This window comes from Vanessa atalanta, chromosome 4, assembly GCF_905147765.1.
Source record: "Vanessa atalanta chromosome 4, ilVanAtal1.2, whole genome shotgun sequence".
Taxonomy (NCBI): domain Eukaryota; kingdom Metazoa; phylum Arthropoda; class Insecta; order Lepidoptera; family Nymphalidae; genus Vanessa; species Vanessa atalanta.
This window is the reverse complement of record NC_061874.1, coordinates 12,104,847-12,123,264: the sequence shown is the minus strand read 5'-3', so window position 1 is coordinate 12,123,264 and position 18,418 is coordinate 12,104,847. Positions and strand designations below refer to the sequence as shown.

Here is an 18,418-nt window from a genome sequence, read left to right as displayed (position 1 = left end):
TACGTTCTAATATTTTAAGTCCTATCAAATCATTAATAAAAGTTTTTTTACCTATATGGTAGTAATAAAGTCATTTAATATCATATCTTATCAAAGTAAAAATTACCACCGGTTCGGAAAAGACAACATCTAAATCATATGACTTCACTTAAAAGGTTTAGTCCTTCGTTATAGAATTTAAAAAAAAGGACATTCTTTCGTTTATACGAATGTACGAGGTACCATTCGTTTTAGTGTGAATAACGGTCATATTACTAATTATAATTCCTTAAAATAATTTAAGCATAATTTTGCATTTAGCACAAGTGACAATACCATTAATATATATATACTTAAAATCATACTTTAAATTACCCAATATGTTTTTGTTTTCGGAATGAATTTTGGATATAGGTATTTTGCATTCAATATTTGCATAAGTCTCGTAAATTATTTATGAAATAAAACAATTTATTAATATGATAAATTAATTTATTTTGCATTTCTACCCTAAAACTAAGTTATATACACAATGCGCATTGTTTCGAAGGTTCGATATTTTTCGATTGTTTAGTATAAGTAGGAGTTTATATAAAAACCTAAATGAATGTACCCGAGCCTTATAATCTAATCATTACAACAGGCAGTGATAAGCAATACAGCTTAAGTCTTAAAAATAAGTTAGAGAGTTTATTAAATTAAAGAGCTTATCTTTTTAAACCAAATCTCATAAGATTTTATTTAAGACCACTGAGTGAACTCTTATAGCGATAGAAATAAATTACGTATAGTTAGATTTTTATTATTAATTATTCCGGTTTCAATTACGTTTTTTATCGAGGAATCCTCTACATATTTATTTAATCTATCAATACGTCGACATCACGTATCAACATCAGATTAAAATGATACTAGTAAAAAAATTATGAATTATTCTTTAAAATTTATTTATAAAAGAGGAGGAAGATTATTTTCAAGCAAAACTGATATTGGATCAAATACTACTAAATAAACTTCAACAAACCGACTAAAATACTAAGCTATTATTTTGGTGCAACCTTTATTCATAAACTGAAAAACCGGCAATATTACAAATATTTATAATTAAAACTTAAATAGACACTAATTTAAATAAATAAAAGCAAGAGGAATGGACGATTTACCCAAGCACGTGCGTAAATGGCACATGTTTTTAGACTTAATATTAATTAATAGTCTTATTCTAACGCTTCTGTACATTAATGAATTTATTAATTTTATTACGGTCCGATCGCTAAGAGAATGCTTTCCTGACATGTCCATGATAAAAACTATAACAAATTACAAAAATATCTGTGTCAATTTACACTAACGGTAGTTTGCACTAAATTTTATTTTAGATAAATAAGAAATTATTCTTTTTTTAAAAACAAAAATATATCGACAGTTTATTACACGACTTCTCTAAATAGAGCGTTTTTGTCTTCGTGGATGTATTTAAATTCTTTGTTCAAGCATAACTTTGGACGTATGTGGTATGGTTAGAATACTCATATCATCCCGAGTGATATAGCTATATATTTTTTTCTTTTTGGGTGAAGACAGGGCATTAGTTTTTTTGACATAATCATAATTAGATATAATTATACTTTATCGCGACTTTTACAAGTGTTAAGTGAAATATTTGTTTAAAATCTTTATGTTAAACAAATAAAAATTCAGCTAAAAGCGATCTTTTTTTTCGTAATCGTATCAGGCATAACCAAGTGACTACCCTCAGGAAAGCCCTACCTTTGCAGAAGGCGGACTTTATACGCTACCTTTGTCTGAAGCTTCTCGTATTTTAAGCGGAAATCAAGCAATTAATCTGGATAAATTATTTGTATTAAGTAAAGGCTATAATCATTTTAATTCTGAATTAAAAATATATTCGTTCGAATCGAATTTATTATGCGTTTTTAGTTCAAACGTTCAGAAATTTCTCGATCAATGTTTCGAATATCTATAAAGGAAAATCATTCAGGACATACACTTTAACTACAGTGTTACAAAAGTAAAGTATAAATTCATTCGTTTTCTTCTGCAAGAAAATAAAGTGAATAGTAAGAGATTTCTATAGTAAAGTAAAAGTTTCGATTTACTTTAAGACTGACTTACATTCTACAAAATTCAATCAACGATGCACTCCGAATTACAATGTTACAATAGTAACAATACATAACCAAGCAGTGTAATTAAAACAGCCACCTCTCTCTACACACTAAATAATAGATTCATATTTAACAACAAAAACTGTGAAATTAGAAAAATAAACGTAGAATAATATAGAAGAAAGTTGGCAGTTTCAATAATAACAAACAATTTTGGTTCCCTTGACTAACTGTATTGTTCAAACTCCAACAATAACCACTTCATTATCTACAACTTGACGTGAGGCTCCTAATTTATAGAAAATATTTACATTTGAGCACTCGCAACACATAGTGCATACTATGACACTTTCGGAAAAGTTTCGAGTCCATGGTTGTATTTATCCCGAGCCGTTTGTATACGCGTCCGAAGCTGCCCTCTGGCCTGCTCGTATGACACTTTGTACAGTTTGAGCAGCTCCCTGAAAACATAATTTATTAAACATTAAAAATGGTTAATATTTATTTCGAGACATAAATATAACGGATTATTTAGATCTTATTTAATGTCTAGGTCATAATAATTAATGTTCTTGGTATAATTCTGTTTTTTTTTTTTTTGCTACAATATAGCCTATAACATAGTATTTTTCTGGCTATTAAACCGAACTAAATCATTTACGTTTTCATTTAAAATAACTTCATTCAAATTTCAAACTAGATAGTTTATAAATTAATTGGATTATAGATTTTTAAAAGTTGATTAGTGTTATGATTTAGTAATTAATGATTTTCGTTATAATGAAGCCGATATTAATTCCCACTTACTAGAAAAAAATCCTAAGAAATCTGAAAATTGAGAGATATCTAAAGGTATAAATAATAATATTTATTGATATAATCTGAACGTGATAATTATACCTGAATTGCGGCCCCCAAAAACTGTGAGAAGGCTCGAGTTACATTAATTGCCGCTGATACCAACTGCCCTCTGCCAGGGCCCTGTTCTGTTGTTACGGCACTAGGTGGTTCTAGAGGAATCTGATGATAAATAACAACAATTAAAAAAGTAGACAGACATTTTTAATAAAATCAGCACAAGGAAGCTAAGAGTTAAACATTTTTAGACGATCGAAATTAGAAATAATGAATGAAGTAAAATATATACACTCAAAGATAAATATAATGAGAATCACAATTAAAAAGTAACTTATGATAGTACTAAATATATACAGTATGTAGTGTTAGAGAAGCAAGTGATAAAAGGCCAGTGAAAGGAATATGAAGAATGCATGCAATAAGTGTCTTAATAAGGATCAATGGAAATATAAGGAAGTTCTAAAGGTCTAAATCTCCAATCAAATTAGTTAAGGTAAATTTGACATAATCATTATTAATTTTAATAACGTATAACTAAGTTTTAAATTAATGAGAATTATTTCTGCAAAATGAAGAAGTTTAAGAATATAAGTTCTAAATATTACAGCTTAGAAAGATTGAATTGATAGAAATTGAAGTGTAGTTCTTCATTGAGCAGATCGACAGTTAGGAAACAGTTTCAAATGCAAGCTTAAAATTTTAAAGTTATTTTTTTTATATTGTATTAATTTTCAGGAACATTGATTACTCACCAATATTTACATTTACACAAACACTCACATTATTTACAGTATTACACAGATTTTACTTACAATAAGGTTAAAAATATTACGATAAGTTACATACACCCGTTAATTTCTTTGTATTTTTTGTTCCATTAGACTATTCGACACGAATTAAAGTTCTGATTATTGAGTGCACGATTTATTTTTTGATATAAATTGTATTCAACAAAAACCTTTTGAATAGAGATAGATGATTAAAAAAATAAAATATGGGACATTTTTAAATTGTGCACTTAGGTGACATTAAAATTGTGCTTTACCGTGGGTTAAATACGTATCCTAATTCGGTGATAAATAAACTGTGTTAGTAACAATAAGACACTTAAGCGGTTCATCACGATTTATTAAGATTGTTGAATGTATTAAATATCGAAGTAGGTACACATTATTTACAATAAAAGTTATATAAAAAATAAAATATTGAGGTTTTCGAAATGTCCCTATATTTGAACAGCATATTACGAGCAAGTCTCGAAGGCGATTTAAAAATCCGTATCGGATAGCAAACAAAGCAGTTTTTTTTTTATTTAATAAATACTTAATAATCTTAATATACAACTAATAATTACGAGATTCGCATTTGTCCCCGACATTTGTAATTATAGGGAAATGTTAGTTATAAACTAAGTTTTACAAACGCTTATAAGCGTCAGATGTCGGAATTTTTAACATACGCCCATCTCATCCCAAGATATGTACAAAAAAATCTCTACATATTTACAATTACAATCTGTACAAAACACAAAATAAAAAGTTTCCTTAGATTATATTATAAATAGCTAACTACGAGTAAGGCAAAATTATCTTATGTATATAATTTAACCTAAGGCTATAGGATCCACCACCTCAACCCCAATCACACAACTTTAATAAAAGAGATGCGAAACCCACTCTATTTGATGTTGGCCTTTCGTCGGCATTACCAACGAAAGGCCCAGAGCCAAACCAGTTGACTCTGGAACTTGTTGCTGCAGATGGTGTTATAGAAGGTCTCGCTGATGGCGCAGGTCTTCTATTAGGTCTTGCCACATCTGGACCAGGAGCTGTCTCTCTCCACTGTTGCCATAGCCACGCCAGGCCATCTAATACCGGCCTTCGTGGTGCTGGCGGTGGTGGAGGCGGCGTTGTTGTTCTCCTAGCTTTCGGTGTCACTACCACTTGGTTGAGTAAAGCCTACGATGTTACAGTTTAGCTATGATTTGCCCATAAAATTGATTAATTTGTTATATAAAATAACGGAAATGCATCAAGTTTTAAAAATAGTTTTTAAAAGTAAAAGAATATTATTGAAATAATTGTGTTAAGAAGCAGTAAGTTAAATAGTTTGCAATTCGTGTTACGTTCAAAATGATGGGAGAATTATTTTACTATTATAATAAATTAGATTGATTTCTATTTTAACTGTAAGGTATAGATGAGAAAATTAGAACTAACAGCTAGTCGAAGTTGCTCGTCCAAAGAACTTGCCGTTGTTGGCCCAAATCCTTGTTCCTTAAGTAGTGCAGCCAGTAATGCATCATTGCTATTTCCAAATTCAGTGCTTAAAGAAATTGAAGATTTAGTTGCTTCGGAAACCATTCCAGCAGGCTGAGCTTGATTTAATAATTTTTTTAATGCCTCGTCAGGTGATTGTCCTAAAAATATAATAAGTCATCATTATTTATATCAATTTCATTCGTTGTCATTTAAATAAATACATGTGTATATATGAGTTAAGAAACCTGTAATTGCTATTTTACTCCTTTGCGTTGTGGTTTCTTGCGCATCTTGTAATTTTATCAAAGTTTGTAATAATTGCGCATCATCTTGTTCATTTTTTAGTTCATCTTTGACTGCAATTTTAGCTCCGTATGGTTTAGCAGTCGTCGAATCAATTGAAGCAGTAACAGGTCTCTGTATAAAAATATGTATTAAAACAACGAAACTAATACTTTTGTAACTAGTTGTATAAAAGTTGTCTATTGTCCACAACACTTGAAACTTACATTTGTATTTGTTAACGTGGGTATATTAAACTTAGATGGATCTTGACCGGTAGCTTTCAATAAAGCTTGTAAAAGTTTGGTATCTTGTTCAAACTGCTTGATATCTTCTTCTATCGAAGGTGTATTTAAAGTGGAAGCTTCTGTAGTAGTAATTTTTGTAGTAGTGGTCGTTAATCTAGCAGTCGTAGTGGTAGGTCTGTAAGTGGTAGTAGAAGTGTCAACCTTCTTGCCGGTCTGTATCTCATTTAAGCTTCTTTCTACGGCAAGCGCTATTACTCGATTAGCAAGAGCAGTTTCTGGATCCTCACCACTATTTTTTGCACTTAAAACGGATTTCTAAAAGAAAAAGGATTTTCTTAATTTTTGTTGGTATATTTTATCGAGGTCGAGACCAAAAAACTACAAAAATATTTATTACGACAATACTACCCAAACTCACCAAATTTTGCAAAAATAGCAAATCTTCTTCATCTGAAAAGGTTGACGTACTGGGCATCTCAGTTGTAACTTGAAATCTTGAATTTTTAGGGCGTCGCGTGACTGTCGATTCTTCACCCACACTACGTACGGTTGTAGTGGATCTTACATTAAATGGTTGGAATGTTGTTGATATACCTATTTCTTCAGTTGTTTGTTGCTGCGGCTGTAATGTAGACACAGTAACAGTTTCTGGTGTAATAGCAGTGAAGACTGGCGATGGTCTCGTTGTAAGTATAGGACGATCATTAACAGGAGTTGTGGGGTTTGATTCTATAGATGTAGTTAAAGGGTTCGATGCAATTCTGACATTAGATGTTATCCCAGATATTATTGGTATGTTAGCGGTGTTTTGATTACCAGTAGCTTGCAATAAAGCTTGTAAAAGCCTTGTGTCTTCTTGCAATTTTCTTAAATCTTCATTATAAGATAACTCGCTTATTCTACCACTAGAAGTTGATTTCAATGTGGTTGTAATTAAAGGGGTATTTGTAGTAGTACTTGTTGTAGTTGTAGTAGTAGTTGTAGGTGTAGTAGTAGTAGAAGTAGTCGTAGGTATAGTAGTTGTTGTTCGCTGAGTGGTAGTTGGTTGGTCTGTTGTAGTTATTAAGTTTGTTGTTATTGGAATCGAAGTTGTAGATGCTGTAACTTTCTTTGTGTTATCCAGATTTGGTAAATTTAGTTCTGCCGGATTACGTCCTGTGGCTAACAACAGGGCTTTGAGTAATTTTGTGTCTTCTTCAAATTGTCGAATATCATCTTCGATCGATCGTATTGTTGTACTGGATTGCTTATTTTCACTAGTTTTTTTATTAGCTATGTTTTGTGGACCACCTAACAAAATTGCTTGCAGCAACTTAGCGTTGTCATTTTGTTGATTATTGCTAAAATTATTTAAATTTTTAGGACTACGTCCGATTTGTTGTAACAGCGACTGAAGTAGCTCAGCATCTTTTTGGTTAGAAGCCGCAGTTTCTAGGACATTAGCCGTAGGGGTCGTTATTGCCGCCGTAGATGGATTAAAACTTGTTGTTTGAAGAGTTGTAAGTAATGTTGTCGTTACAGTAGATAAATTATCAGTTTCAGTAGTGACTGTAGTTGCAGGGGTAGTTAAAGTAATCGGTGTAGACATTTCATTCGCAGTTGAAAACATAGTTCCTGCCATGTTTACAGTTGACGTAGTAATTTCTGGGGTAAGAGTTGTAGGTTTAGCTTCTATATTATTCATTACTATTGATAGTTCCGGAAAAATCGTAGTTGTATCGGAACTTTCATTTGATGTCATTGCAAAAATTGGTGTTGATGATGTTTGACCATTGGTACTTATGTCATTTTGGAGCGTTTGTGTATTTGAATTAGATGTAGTAACTTGCAACATTTCATTAAAAGTCGTTGTTTTTGGCATTTTTGTCGATGCAAGTTTTAAAACATTAGATTCTTGTGGCGATACAGTTACTTCGTCAATAGGTATAAATTTAAAAACTGTGTTTCCATTTCCATCATCAGGCTTTTCTGTGCGAATTTGTTTTGTCTGTAATAAGGTATATTCTAATTATTATAAATGTATTTAATTCCATCCGATTTGTTCAAATAAATAAGAACTCTTTTTCTACAAGATACGAAGAACCCTCACCACTTACCTCTTTAAGAAGGTAATATTTTATATTTTTACCACATGCAGTACTTCTGTCTTATAAAATTAAAATATATTATTTATTACTAAAATACCAATCGGATTAACTATCTACTTTAAAATTAGTCGACTTCAAAAAGCTTTAAAAAATAAGTATGAGAATGAATTGTCAGTATTTATGTAATGATTATACCTCCGGATCGATATCCAGTGTTAATATTCTTGGTTCGCGAGTAGTACTTGTCATTGAGGATATGACCATCTCCTCTTTAGTGGCCGAAGATATGCTATTAAGCAGAATCTCATCGATAGAAGGTAACATTGTTGTTGTGCGTAAACTCAAAACATGCGAGGCAGTGCTTTTTTCAGCAGGCGGCTTATTTGTGGAGGTTGTTATACCCAATGAACTGCTATCTGTTATATTAAGTGCCGATGAAGATATCTGCAATTATGAAATAGAAAGTTAAGCCTTGCAATGTTATTTTTGAGTGGGTGCAGGATGCATGCTCAGCTTACCATAGTACCAAAACCATCCCTCTTGTGCCATCTCCACTATAAACAAGGCGCTGAAAAATAAGCTTCAAGCACAGCATTTAAGCTAAACAACATAAAATTAATACCGTAGTTTGTAGGTTATTTACAGTGTCGGTAGTTAATTGGTTTTCCGCTCCGTTATTTGAGGTGTCGTTGGATGTCACAGTATTAGTGGATACTCGGATAGGGTTAGACTGCGGTCTGACAATGGCCGGAATGTTATGGATGGGGCTATATGGATTTCTTAAGCTCCATGGACTAATTGGTAGTATGTCAATTTTTTGCATGATTCGTGGTACTCTAGTTCCATTAGGAAATTTTCGTATTACTGTGTTATTTGGTAGTACGCCGTAAATGATGTATGGACTTGCTTCTGTTAATGTTTCCAATGGATCATCGTTAGGATTCTTACGTACCACTGTATTGTTAGGAAGTATTCCGAAAATTACATAATCTTTTTTCGGAATAGACGATGGAGTAGCGACGTTGATTTGATTACTTATCATATTTACATCATTTGATATTGTCTCATTGATAATTGCAACTATGGTTGTTGATTCAGTACCTGATATTGATGTAGTTTCTAAATTGTTTTCGGTCGTCGAGTCAATTTCTGTTGCTGATTCAATATTAGAAACAGTAGTAGTAGCTTCATTATTGCTCGACATTGTTGATGGAGTAATATCTGAACTAAATGTTGTTGTATCAGATATTTCAAGACTTCTTACAAAGCCTTCGGTCATTGTTGATTCATCACCATACGTAGGTGTAGTACTAAAGAAAGCGTCAGCTATATCACGAGCAGTTTCAAAAGCCGTCGTTTCAATTTCTTGTGACATGGTAGAAGCAGTATCAAGTGACATAGGCGTAGTTGCCAGTGAAATATCAGCCATATTAGGTGGTGCATTTGAAAATATATTTTCAGTTGTAGTTATATCTATTATATTTTGTGGTAAGGACAAGGAAGGATTTAAGGAAGAAGTAGTCATTTGAGTCTCAGTTGCTTCTGTTGAAGTCAAGTCGTTTTCGTTCTTGAAGTCGAGCGGACTAATTGTTGTTAAAGTCATTGTATTAACAATTTCTGACAAACGGTTTGAAAGAGAAATATTATTTGAATTTGTACTATTAATCAATTCAGTCAAAGGAGCATTAGCAATCTCATTATTATGATTTCGAATTATGTCTTCGATCATTTTTAAAACTCTTGCTTTTTTTGAAAGAATCCACAATTGAAGGCGTGATAATTGACTCGGGTCTTCTATATTATCTATATCTTCTAATTCTTTTTCTTGCAAAGATGTCATTTGCATAGTCGGGTTTGATTGTGTTAAATTTATGCTTGAATTTTCTGCATTGTTTACAGTAAAGTCATTAAATTCAAAATTAGTGAGGAATGGAACTAGGACAGGTTTGTTAGTAAAATCACTATTTACACTTGAACTGAAACTTGTATCACTATTTGTTAAAATTGTTTCTATGCCTGAAGGACTAACAGACATTTCATTATTAAATATTGCAGCAGTAGAAAGCTCAACATTTTTATTACTTTCAGTTGCTACAAATATTGGCATATCAGCAGTTACTAATGAAGATGTAGTAGTTAGTATTTCAGGCACAGATAAAGTATCTGGATTCTGAAGTGTACTATTTACAGTAAGGATTGTTTCTGTTGTTGTGATTACTGAATCAGTGTTCATTCTCGTGCTATTTACAATACTCTCATTCCCTACATCTTGGAGGATATTTACAGGACGGATATTATCTGTATTTTCTATAGCAATATTTTCAGTATCTCTAATATCTTCCAAACTGTAAGGAGTTGTATTTGGAACAGAGTCAATGTCGTCTTGCAATTTTAAAGGCTTATTTAATTTAGGAATTAGGGAATTTAATAATTTTACCATATCTACTGAAAGTCTAGCTCTACTGTCCTCCTCCATATTCGCAATAATGTTTTTGATATTATTTGAAAGCATGCTAGTTAGATCAGAAGAAACTAATTTATTATTAGATAATACAAGATCAGATACTGTATTATATACCATTGTTGAGCTGTCAGTCGTTGGTTGATTTGTAGTCATTACGGCAGTCGTTTTGTCTGTTGTTGGTGCAGTATCTGCATATAATACTTTTATAGCAAATGGTTTTCTTGCAGATATGGGAGTACTAGGAGGAGGGGTAGGAGAAGGAACATTCTGAGGTATGGTTACAGGAGTACTATCCCTGTCCTTCGTATTTTGTGATGGTGTAGTGATACCCCCAACCGAAATACGGTTAAACACATCTTGTATAGATTGTTCAGTAGTTTGCACAGACTTAGCAACGGTGTTTACGTTATCCACTGACATAAATGTATCTTGACTCGTTGAGTCTTTGACACTATTTACATTAATATTGTTACTCACTCCGTCATTTATTTGCTTAACATCGTTATTAGTGCTTTGTTTTTGTAATACTTCAGTTGTTGAAGAAATACGAGGTCTAGGTGTAGACGTAAGTATTTCAGCTAAAGCATCAAAAATTGATACTGTAACTGAAGGTGAATGATGTGACGCCTCAACATTCATGACTTGTAATGACTTGGCCAAGCTTTCGGAAAGTCTCAGGTCAGCAGAGGTTAATGGACTTCGTGACTTAGTAAAAGATATTGCGTTCATATCTGGCCCTATTTGTATTTCTTCTCCCTCTACCTGAAATAAGAAGTAATCTCACCCATAAATTTAGAAAAAGTATCGTGAAAAATCGCAGCAATGTGGACTTGAAGGTGAGACAGATCAGAAAAAAAAAGAAAATTGTGCGTAGACCAAAGCCTCTTTACTACTTTTGGATATCATTAAAGAAAGTGAATGTTGCATGTAAATGTATTAAGCAAAACCCATTGTGAGTATTGAAACAATATTTTACATCAATACGATTTAATAGATTTTACTTAAAATTAAATACAATACTATTATTGATAATTTTGTTAAAGTGGTGCTATTTTGTTTTTGTAAGCATTTGCATTGTATATCTTGCACGACCATTTTCTTAAAAACATTAAAAAACTTATACAATAATTATGTAATCATTGTTTGCTTCTCATTTTAGTATAGCTTAAATGCAATTTATAAATACGGCCTTAAACTATTATTTTTATTTTTTAAGAGCCTTATAAACCTAATTACAATGGTGTATTTGTAATGCCAGCATGATTGTGATGTAATGTTTAATCTAAATTATATGATTAACCGGTTCAAAAGCTGAATCGTGCATGCATGTCGGCGATGATGTATTTTGTCTTGACATTTGTTCTGTTGTAACATCGGTAAAGTCTTCTTCTTCGAACCACTTTGGCTCCTCTACAGACTTTGACAAAAGATGATCAGTCACGAAGAATTTCAGCCAAGCCTTTGGTAATGAAAATTATTGTTAAAATGTTGATGAAAGCATATAAGTTAAATGAATTTGTTACAAGCAATTTATATGTTTTTTAATTTAGCAAATTATTGATTTTTTTCTCTTTATGATCATTGTCTCAGTTTCTCAAGCAGTAAAATATATATAGCTGTAAAATTACGCAGTGATATTGAAATGCATAAACGAAATATAATTATATTTAAAGTCAAAAAGCGATTTATTATAATTTACTATCTCTTATAAAAAAATATATTAAATATCAAATGAAGGTGATAATGAATTGTGCAATATTATTAATGATATGATACTCGTATTCATTTAATGTCCAGTTTCATAAAGGGGCTTTGTTTAAATTTATTTAACTATATTAGGTCTTAATAAAAACCAATAGTTTAACAACTATTTCTTTACGATATTGTTAAATATTGTTAAGTATATTTGCCTAAAAGTCACATTTTCCTACACATTAATGATTGAAGTAAGTACGAATATAAAAAACATAAAATAATACGTAAAAGAAGTCAACGTAAATATTTATCGAATTTAAAAATATTTTTTTGCTAGTTTCGTAAATTAATCGTTTCGTAAATTAATCTACAATAGTAGAATTTGAAAAGCAGCACGTTCTTCATAATAAGTTTTGCGTTTCAGTTGTCATTGATTGTTTGTTTTTTTTTTTTTTATTTGTAAGTTGGTATAAGATTTGGATAATTTGTGGTGTTACTTACTGTAGATGGTGTAATTGTGGGTACAGTGGGCTTATAAAAAGGTTTATCGAGGTATGACGCTCGATATTTCGAACTAAATTTATTTTTTTGTTTTTCAGGACCAGCTATTATCTGGAAAATATTGGATAAACCGTATATAATATGTTATACATGAACACAGCTCTAAAATACCATAGTGGCTAATATAAATATGTTAAATGTATACTTACGCCATTTGATGAAGCCTCCGTAGTCTTTGAAAAAGTATCACTATATTTCCTGGAATTTCTTTCTCTAGATTTCGAGGTCACAACTGAAATCTCTTCTCTGGGTTTTGATGATTTCCGACTATATTTTCTCGTTCGAATGTTTCTAATAGGAGGGGTAACAGTCGACTTTTCTTTGGACGATGTCGAAATGTCATTATTATTGTCTTTGTAAGTGGCATGATATTTTTGTGTTGTGCTTACAAAATTATTAATAAGTTTGTTTTCACTTTCTACGGTCATACTTATTGCCTCATTTCCATTCAGTTCAGTTCCATTTTCTGAAGATTCTTTACTGTTGACAGTTATAATAAAGTTACGACTTTCTTGTTTGTTTGCATTGTCACTTACTTTAGGTGTACCATCAGTGTAAATTATAGGCAATTCGGCTGTATTTTCTACTTTCTTCTCTGCAATTGATATATCTTCTGTTGTATTTTGTATACTTGAATCAGTTGTTGATGTTGTACTCAATCCGCCATTTCTTAGCCTCGAGTAGTAGGAAGTTCTCGGCAGCAACTGTTTCGATTTTAAAATTGACTTTCCTTCATTATTTTTTGACGGATCTATTTTTATTGGTATTTCTGAATTGGCACTGAAAGTTTTTGAAACATTTCTCCTTAAGTACAAAGATGAACGTAAAGCGGGTTTCTTAAAGGATATATTAGTATCATTGCTTTTACTCTGACTGGAATTTCCAATGTTTGATGCTTCAGTTGTAGTTAATTTCACTTTTCTTTGAAATTTATAAGTTCTATTGACGGACGGACTAAAAGAAGCTGTAGAAATGGTTGAAGTAGATAAAGTGTTTGATTTTTTGCTTCTTGGCTTAAACGATCCTCTTAGACGATATTCTACTGATTTAGGCTTCGGCTGTTCGGAAGTCGTTGTTATTACAGGTATATTTTCTTCAATTTGACTGTTACTGCTGTTACCTTCCAAGTTTATTTTACTGCGTAGCTGAAAGTCAGGTGTTACATAATATTATAAAAAATCTAATTTATTTCAAATAACTTGTAATTTGTTTAAGGATGAGAATAATGTACTTTTTGTAAGTATAAAAACGTGAAGTCGATTATTATGGTGATACTGATTATTTTTAATTATGTTAATTAAACGAAAGTATGATATGCAAAACAATTAATGTAAGTAGTATTGTCATTAATTAAAAGCCAAATATGGTCTAATTTAATATTATTACCCGAGAATGTTTTTCTATATCAGGAGCCGTGATAATGGATTGTGAAGATGTTGTGTGAGTTTTAAAGACTTTTTGTGACGCTTTCACTGACAAACTCTCGCTGGGTGGAGAGCTGGCTTGTGTCTGAAATTTTTGTTTTTTGTTATTTTTATGTAATGTCTGCACAAACATGAGGTAAGTCCATGCGATTACCAAAATCTGTATGAATGAAAGTAGTGATTTAAATAATGTTTTGGTTTTTGATTACTTATACATTGTTAGTATGTGGAACAATGTTAGTGATATGAAACAAACAGAGATTCTGTTTTAAGTGCTTATTTATTGCAACTCGAACATGATATACAGTGATATTAATATGAGTGATATTTATTAATTAATTAACCATATTTTACTTTTCTACTCACCGATGCATTCTTAGCTTGAATCAAAGCTTTAAAAGGTTCAGGATAGTTATCATCTTCTTTGATTTCATCTGATACTTTATTTTTTTCAGCGGTAAGTGGCGTTTTTCCTTTACTCCTTGAAACTGGACGTTTGACAACTTTTGTTGTTTTCAAAGTACTCGACTTCAAAGAAATTCTTTCTGTACTTGATCTTAAATTTTTTTCAGTTGTAGACCGTGAAAACGATTTTGATTCTGTCTGACTAGTAATATTTTCTCTAATTTGACTAGATTTCACTTCATTAGATGTTGTTATCCCTTCACCAGTTAGGTTTGTATCTGTTTCGGATTGCCTTGTTTTATATCTTAATTTCCTTGGGTTTCTTATGTCTTCAGTTCTTGCAGTAGTTGGTTCTTTAGGAGCAGTAGATAACGCATTAGCCGTTCCTGAAACATCTAAATCTAATGCCCGAACATTTGTACGTGTATTAATACGTCCGCGACCTCTGGGGACGGTTACACTTTCAATTGTTCGAACAGTTGAACTTCTTCGTCTTATTTGTGAATTAAGTTCACCTACATCTTTTGATAATGTTTTTGTTATATCATTAAAAGCTATATCAGTGAAATCTTTTTGTATTTTGCCTATAGACGGTGAAGTATTTAGCAAAGGAACCGGCGTTGATTGGGCCGGAACATATCTGCTGGATTGTCGAGATCGACTTTTTGATTGATTTTCCCTATTGACTGTAGTATCAAAGTTCTCTTCGTTGACCACTGGCTTGCTACGCACCCGACTATTCGATCTTCTTGAATCAAATCTATCGCTTCTTTCAGGTTGGTTTTGAGACTTATTAGTAGTATAAGATGGAGACTCAGTAGGCCTGCTTCTACTTCTCGATCTTGAAATATCTCGTGGTTGAATTTCTTCTCGTCTTCTTGAAACTCGGGATCTAGACGTAGGAGATATATCTTCCGATTTATTTGAACTTGTAGGACTTCTATCGGGGTTTGGAAGCCGTCTGCTGATACGCGATGTGCCTTCTACCTGAAATTAAAATAGTTTTTATTATTGATTGTTTAAAAGCTTTGAAAATTCTTAATAATTCAAATATGATATTTTATTAAGAATAAAATTTAAAATGATCGAGTATCTTATATACGCTCTATATACATATATAACATAACTTGTAAGCTTAACGAACATAAATTATAAACTTAACGAAGTTCCTCGTAGTGTTGAGGAATTTTAATAATTTTGTTTACACTAAAGTAATAAGCGAGTTACTGATTGTGTGTACAAATTTTACACATGAAGGCACAGGAAACTATTGTACCGTATCAATGGTTTCAACAGCGCAAGTAAAACATCGGGCCAGTAAGCGGGCGATTAAATACGAAATATTTGACCTAAAATGCGTTTAATTTAAGAACTCTAATTAATTTTGATCTAAGTTATATTTTTAATAATTAATATCAAGTATATGAAAACAAAGAGTAGACAGAATAATTATATCAAGTTGTTGCCATATTAAATTTCTTGTAACAATAAAAAAATACGGGAATAAAATGTAACAGGAATGAGTATTTCAGGTTGCCATTTAAAAATATGTAATTATCATAAAGCATGCATTATAAATATACATTACAAAACATAAATAAAACATGAACTACTACGATTTTTTAAAATTATTAATTCAAAAGTGTATTTTTGTCGATTAATGAATTCAGTTGAATTAAAATTGAAGCGTATATTTTATTTTCTTTAATGGCCCTACTTTTTAATATCTGTAAATAATCTTTGAATGACTCAATGACTGAAAGGATTATATCAGTAAATTAACTGAAGTATTATGAAATAAACGAAAGAATTAATTGCGTATTGTATATATTCTATAATAAACATATGTAAATTACATACTTAATTCTTAGTCATACATTCTTATTTCCTTTGACTTGCTTCCAACATACATAATTATAACACTATACTTCGAAATCTTAATAATAAAAATAATATTAACAAGAACTATACTGATAAGGGTAACATTAATGTTTTATGATATTGCAATTAACAAAAATGTATTTTTGAATGATGAAAGTGAATTTTCTTGTAATTGAAAACCTATTACCAATTTAATAAAAAGCATTTTTCCTATGATCAAAGAAAGCAAACTATTCTTTTAAATTAAAAACATAAATCCTTAAAAATAATAATTTATTTTTGGAGTAATAGATAAAAAAAATATATTTAAATAAGACAGATAAGATATAACTGCTCCATTTTTTCAAAGTTCCGTTTTCTTTAAAGGCAAAAAGTGAAGGGCGACTTTATCTTAAAATCAAAGGTCGAAAGCTGCGACAGTTTATTAAGTATTAGTCTAGATAATGTTCTAGATTAAGTGTATATCTGAGCGCACCTGGGCCATATGTGTGTTAAGTAACGATTAATAACTTAAGTGAGTTGTTACTGTCTTGAGAGAAATTATGTTGGCAACGCCTGCGGTAGCGGTTACTAACTTGAACACTTTTTAATTATTCCATATTTCTCAACTAAGTGTTATTATCGGACCAATCTGTTATATAGGCTTCACGGCTCTATATATATTTATCTTAGTCTGTATCTCTTATGTATTTACCGCACATAGGTAAGCTTATCTTTCTTTATTAATTTATATTCTTTATTTTTAGATAATAACTTATACTCTTAAGGGAAGGTTTCAAATTAAAATACGCACATACAAGCTAAGTGCTCAAATGGGCAGGCCTAAGACTTTTACGTCGGCGTTACGTAAACGCCTCGTCAACAATTGCAATTTTGACGAATGATTATTATTAATTAAACGTACTGCTTTGGTCCGACTACAAAAATTTGCCAGCACCTACACTTAAATTGAAAATAATATTTAGTGGCATAAATAGATATGTATTATAATTGGTGGAATTACAGTGGACTGAAACTGCAGTTCCAAAGGCTACAAAAGTAATATAGACCTATTTTTTATGTCTATTGACGCATATACGAACTTTGCCATTATTTATATGAAAATGCAAGTTTTTGAAAATCAGTTAAAAACCGATACAGATAACATAAACTAAAAACAAAAAACAGCGGTGCTATTAACGATTGTTTCTCTTAAAGTGGATTAAAAATAAAGATCGTCTTGGTAGGTACCACCAACTCATCACATATTCTACCGCCAAACAACAGTACTTAATATTATTATAATCTGGTTAAAAGAACGAGTGACTTAGTATTACTACAGGTCCTTTAACTGTAGTAATACTAACTAACTACATAACATTTTAGCTTAAAAGTATGGTGGCTCATAGGTCCTTTAAGGAATATCTAAGGCCATTTAGAATATATATAAATAAGTACGAATAAAACTAACTAGTAAATGTTCCAATGGCCCGAGAACATATTCAACCCTTAAGAAGGCGGTTTTGATCATATTCCACCAACCACCGCGGTCCCGTTATGAGATTGTGATTACACATGGGGCAAACTTCATCTGTTTTTGCACTATATTTTCCTTCACAGTAGCGCACGAAATGAATAAAATACTCGATCAAAGTGCTCAACCCAAATTGAGGTTTGAATCTCGATCATAACAACATCTTCTAAAGTCAGCTCTTATGTATAATATTAAAGCATTAACATGACTATATCTGTAACACTAAGTTAAAAAAGTCAATCAATTCACTCAATGAACAAAACTAATTAATTACAAATATCATGTAATAAATATCTAAAAGGCATACAAAGAACTACCATTAACAATAAACGCAACCATTTATCGTCTATTTGGAATACGTCAGTGTACAGTCAGAGACAAATATGCAAAATAAAAACTAGACACGAAAACTGAAGGTCAGCTTAGAAAAGCTATTGTAGATCACAATTTTCTTAATAACATTATGTGTGTTACTGTACGTATCGCATAACGGGTCAGCTTATTTGCGTTACATTGAAATCAATCACTTCATTGCAATATTTTATAAATTCACGCCCGTGAAAAGTAAATTTATATTTACATTTATAATCGTTGAAGTAAATACTTCTAAAGCGTAAACTTTAGCGGCTGG

The 18,418-nt window shown here is 31.3% G+C and overlaps 1 protein-coding gene across 2 annotated transcripts in view; it reads right to left on the bottom strand.

Moving 5' to 3' along the window:
- Nucleotides 1–2,163: 2,163 nt before the first annotated feature.
- LOC125077812 (mucin-17-like) overlaps nucleotides 2,164–18,418 on the bottom strand; it is an 87,649-nt gene continuing 71,394 nt past the window's right edge. Inside the window, exons 4-16 of one of the 2 annotated variants that reach the window (XM_047689884.1) lie at nucleotides 14,355–15,380; nucleotides 13,951–14,073; nucleotides 12,714–13,709; nucleotides 12,505–12,615; nucleotides 8,467–11,070; nucleotides 8,040–8,288; nucleotides 6,176–7,744; nucleotides 5,737–6,072; nucleotides 5,473–5,644; nucleotides 5,186–5,385; nucleotides 4,643–4,924; nucleotides 3,009–3,128; nucleotides 2,164–2,569 (exon numbers count right to left, since the gene is read on the bottom strand). In XM_047689884.1, the coding sequence (XP_047545840.1) occupies nucleotides 2,489–2,569; nucleotides 3,009–3,128; nucleotides 4,643–4,924; nucleotides 5,186–5,385; nucleotides 5,473–5,644; nucleotides 5,737–6,072; nucleotides 6,176–7,744; nucleotides 8,040–8,288; nucleotides 8,467–11,070; nucleotides 12,505–12,615; nucleotides 12,714–13,709; nucleotides 13,951–14,073; nucleotides 14,355–15,380 (7,869 nt within the window). In that variant the 3' untranslated portion in view covers nucleotides 2,164–2,488. Of the gene's footprint in view, nucleotides 2,570–3,008; nucleotides 3,129–4,127; nucleotides 4,925–5,185; nucleotides 5,386–5,472; nucleotides 5,645–5,736; nucleotides 6,073–6,175; nucleotides 7,745–8,039; nucleotides 8,289–8,466; nucleotides 11,071–12,504; nucleotides 12,616–12,713; nucleotides 13,710–13,950; nucleotides 14,074–14,354; nucleotides 15,381–18,418 lie in introns of those variants that run through there. The other variant, XM_047689883.1, reaches the window with a different exon arrangement.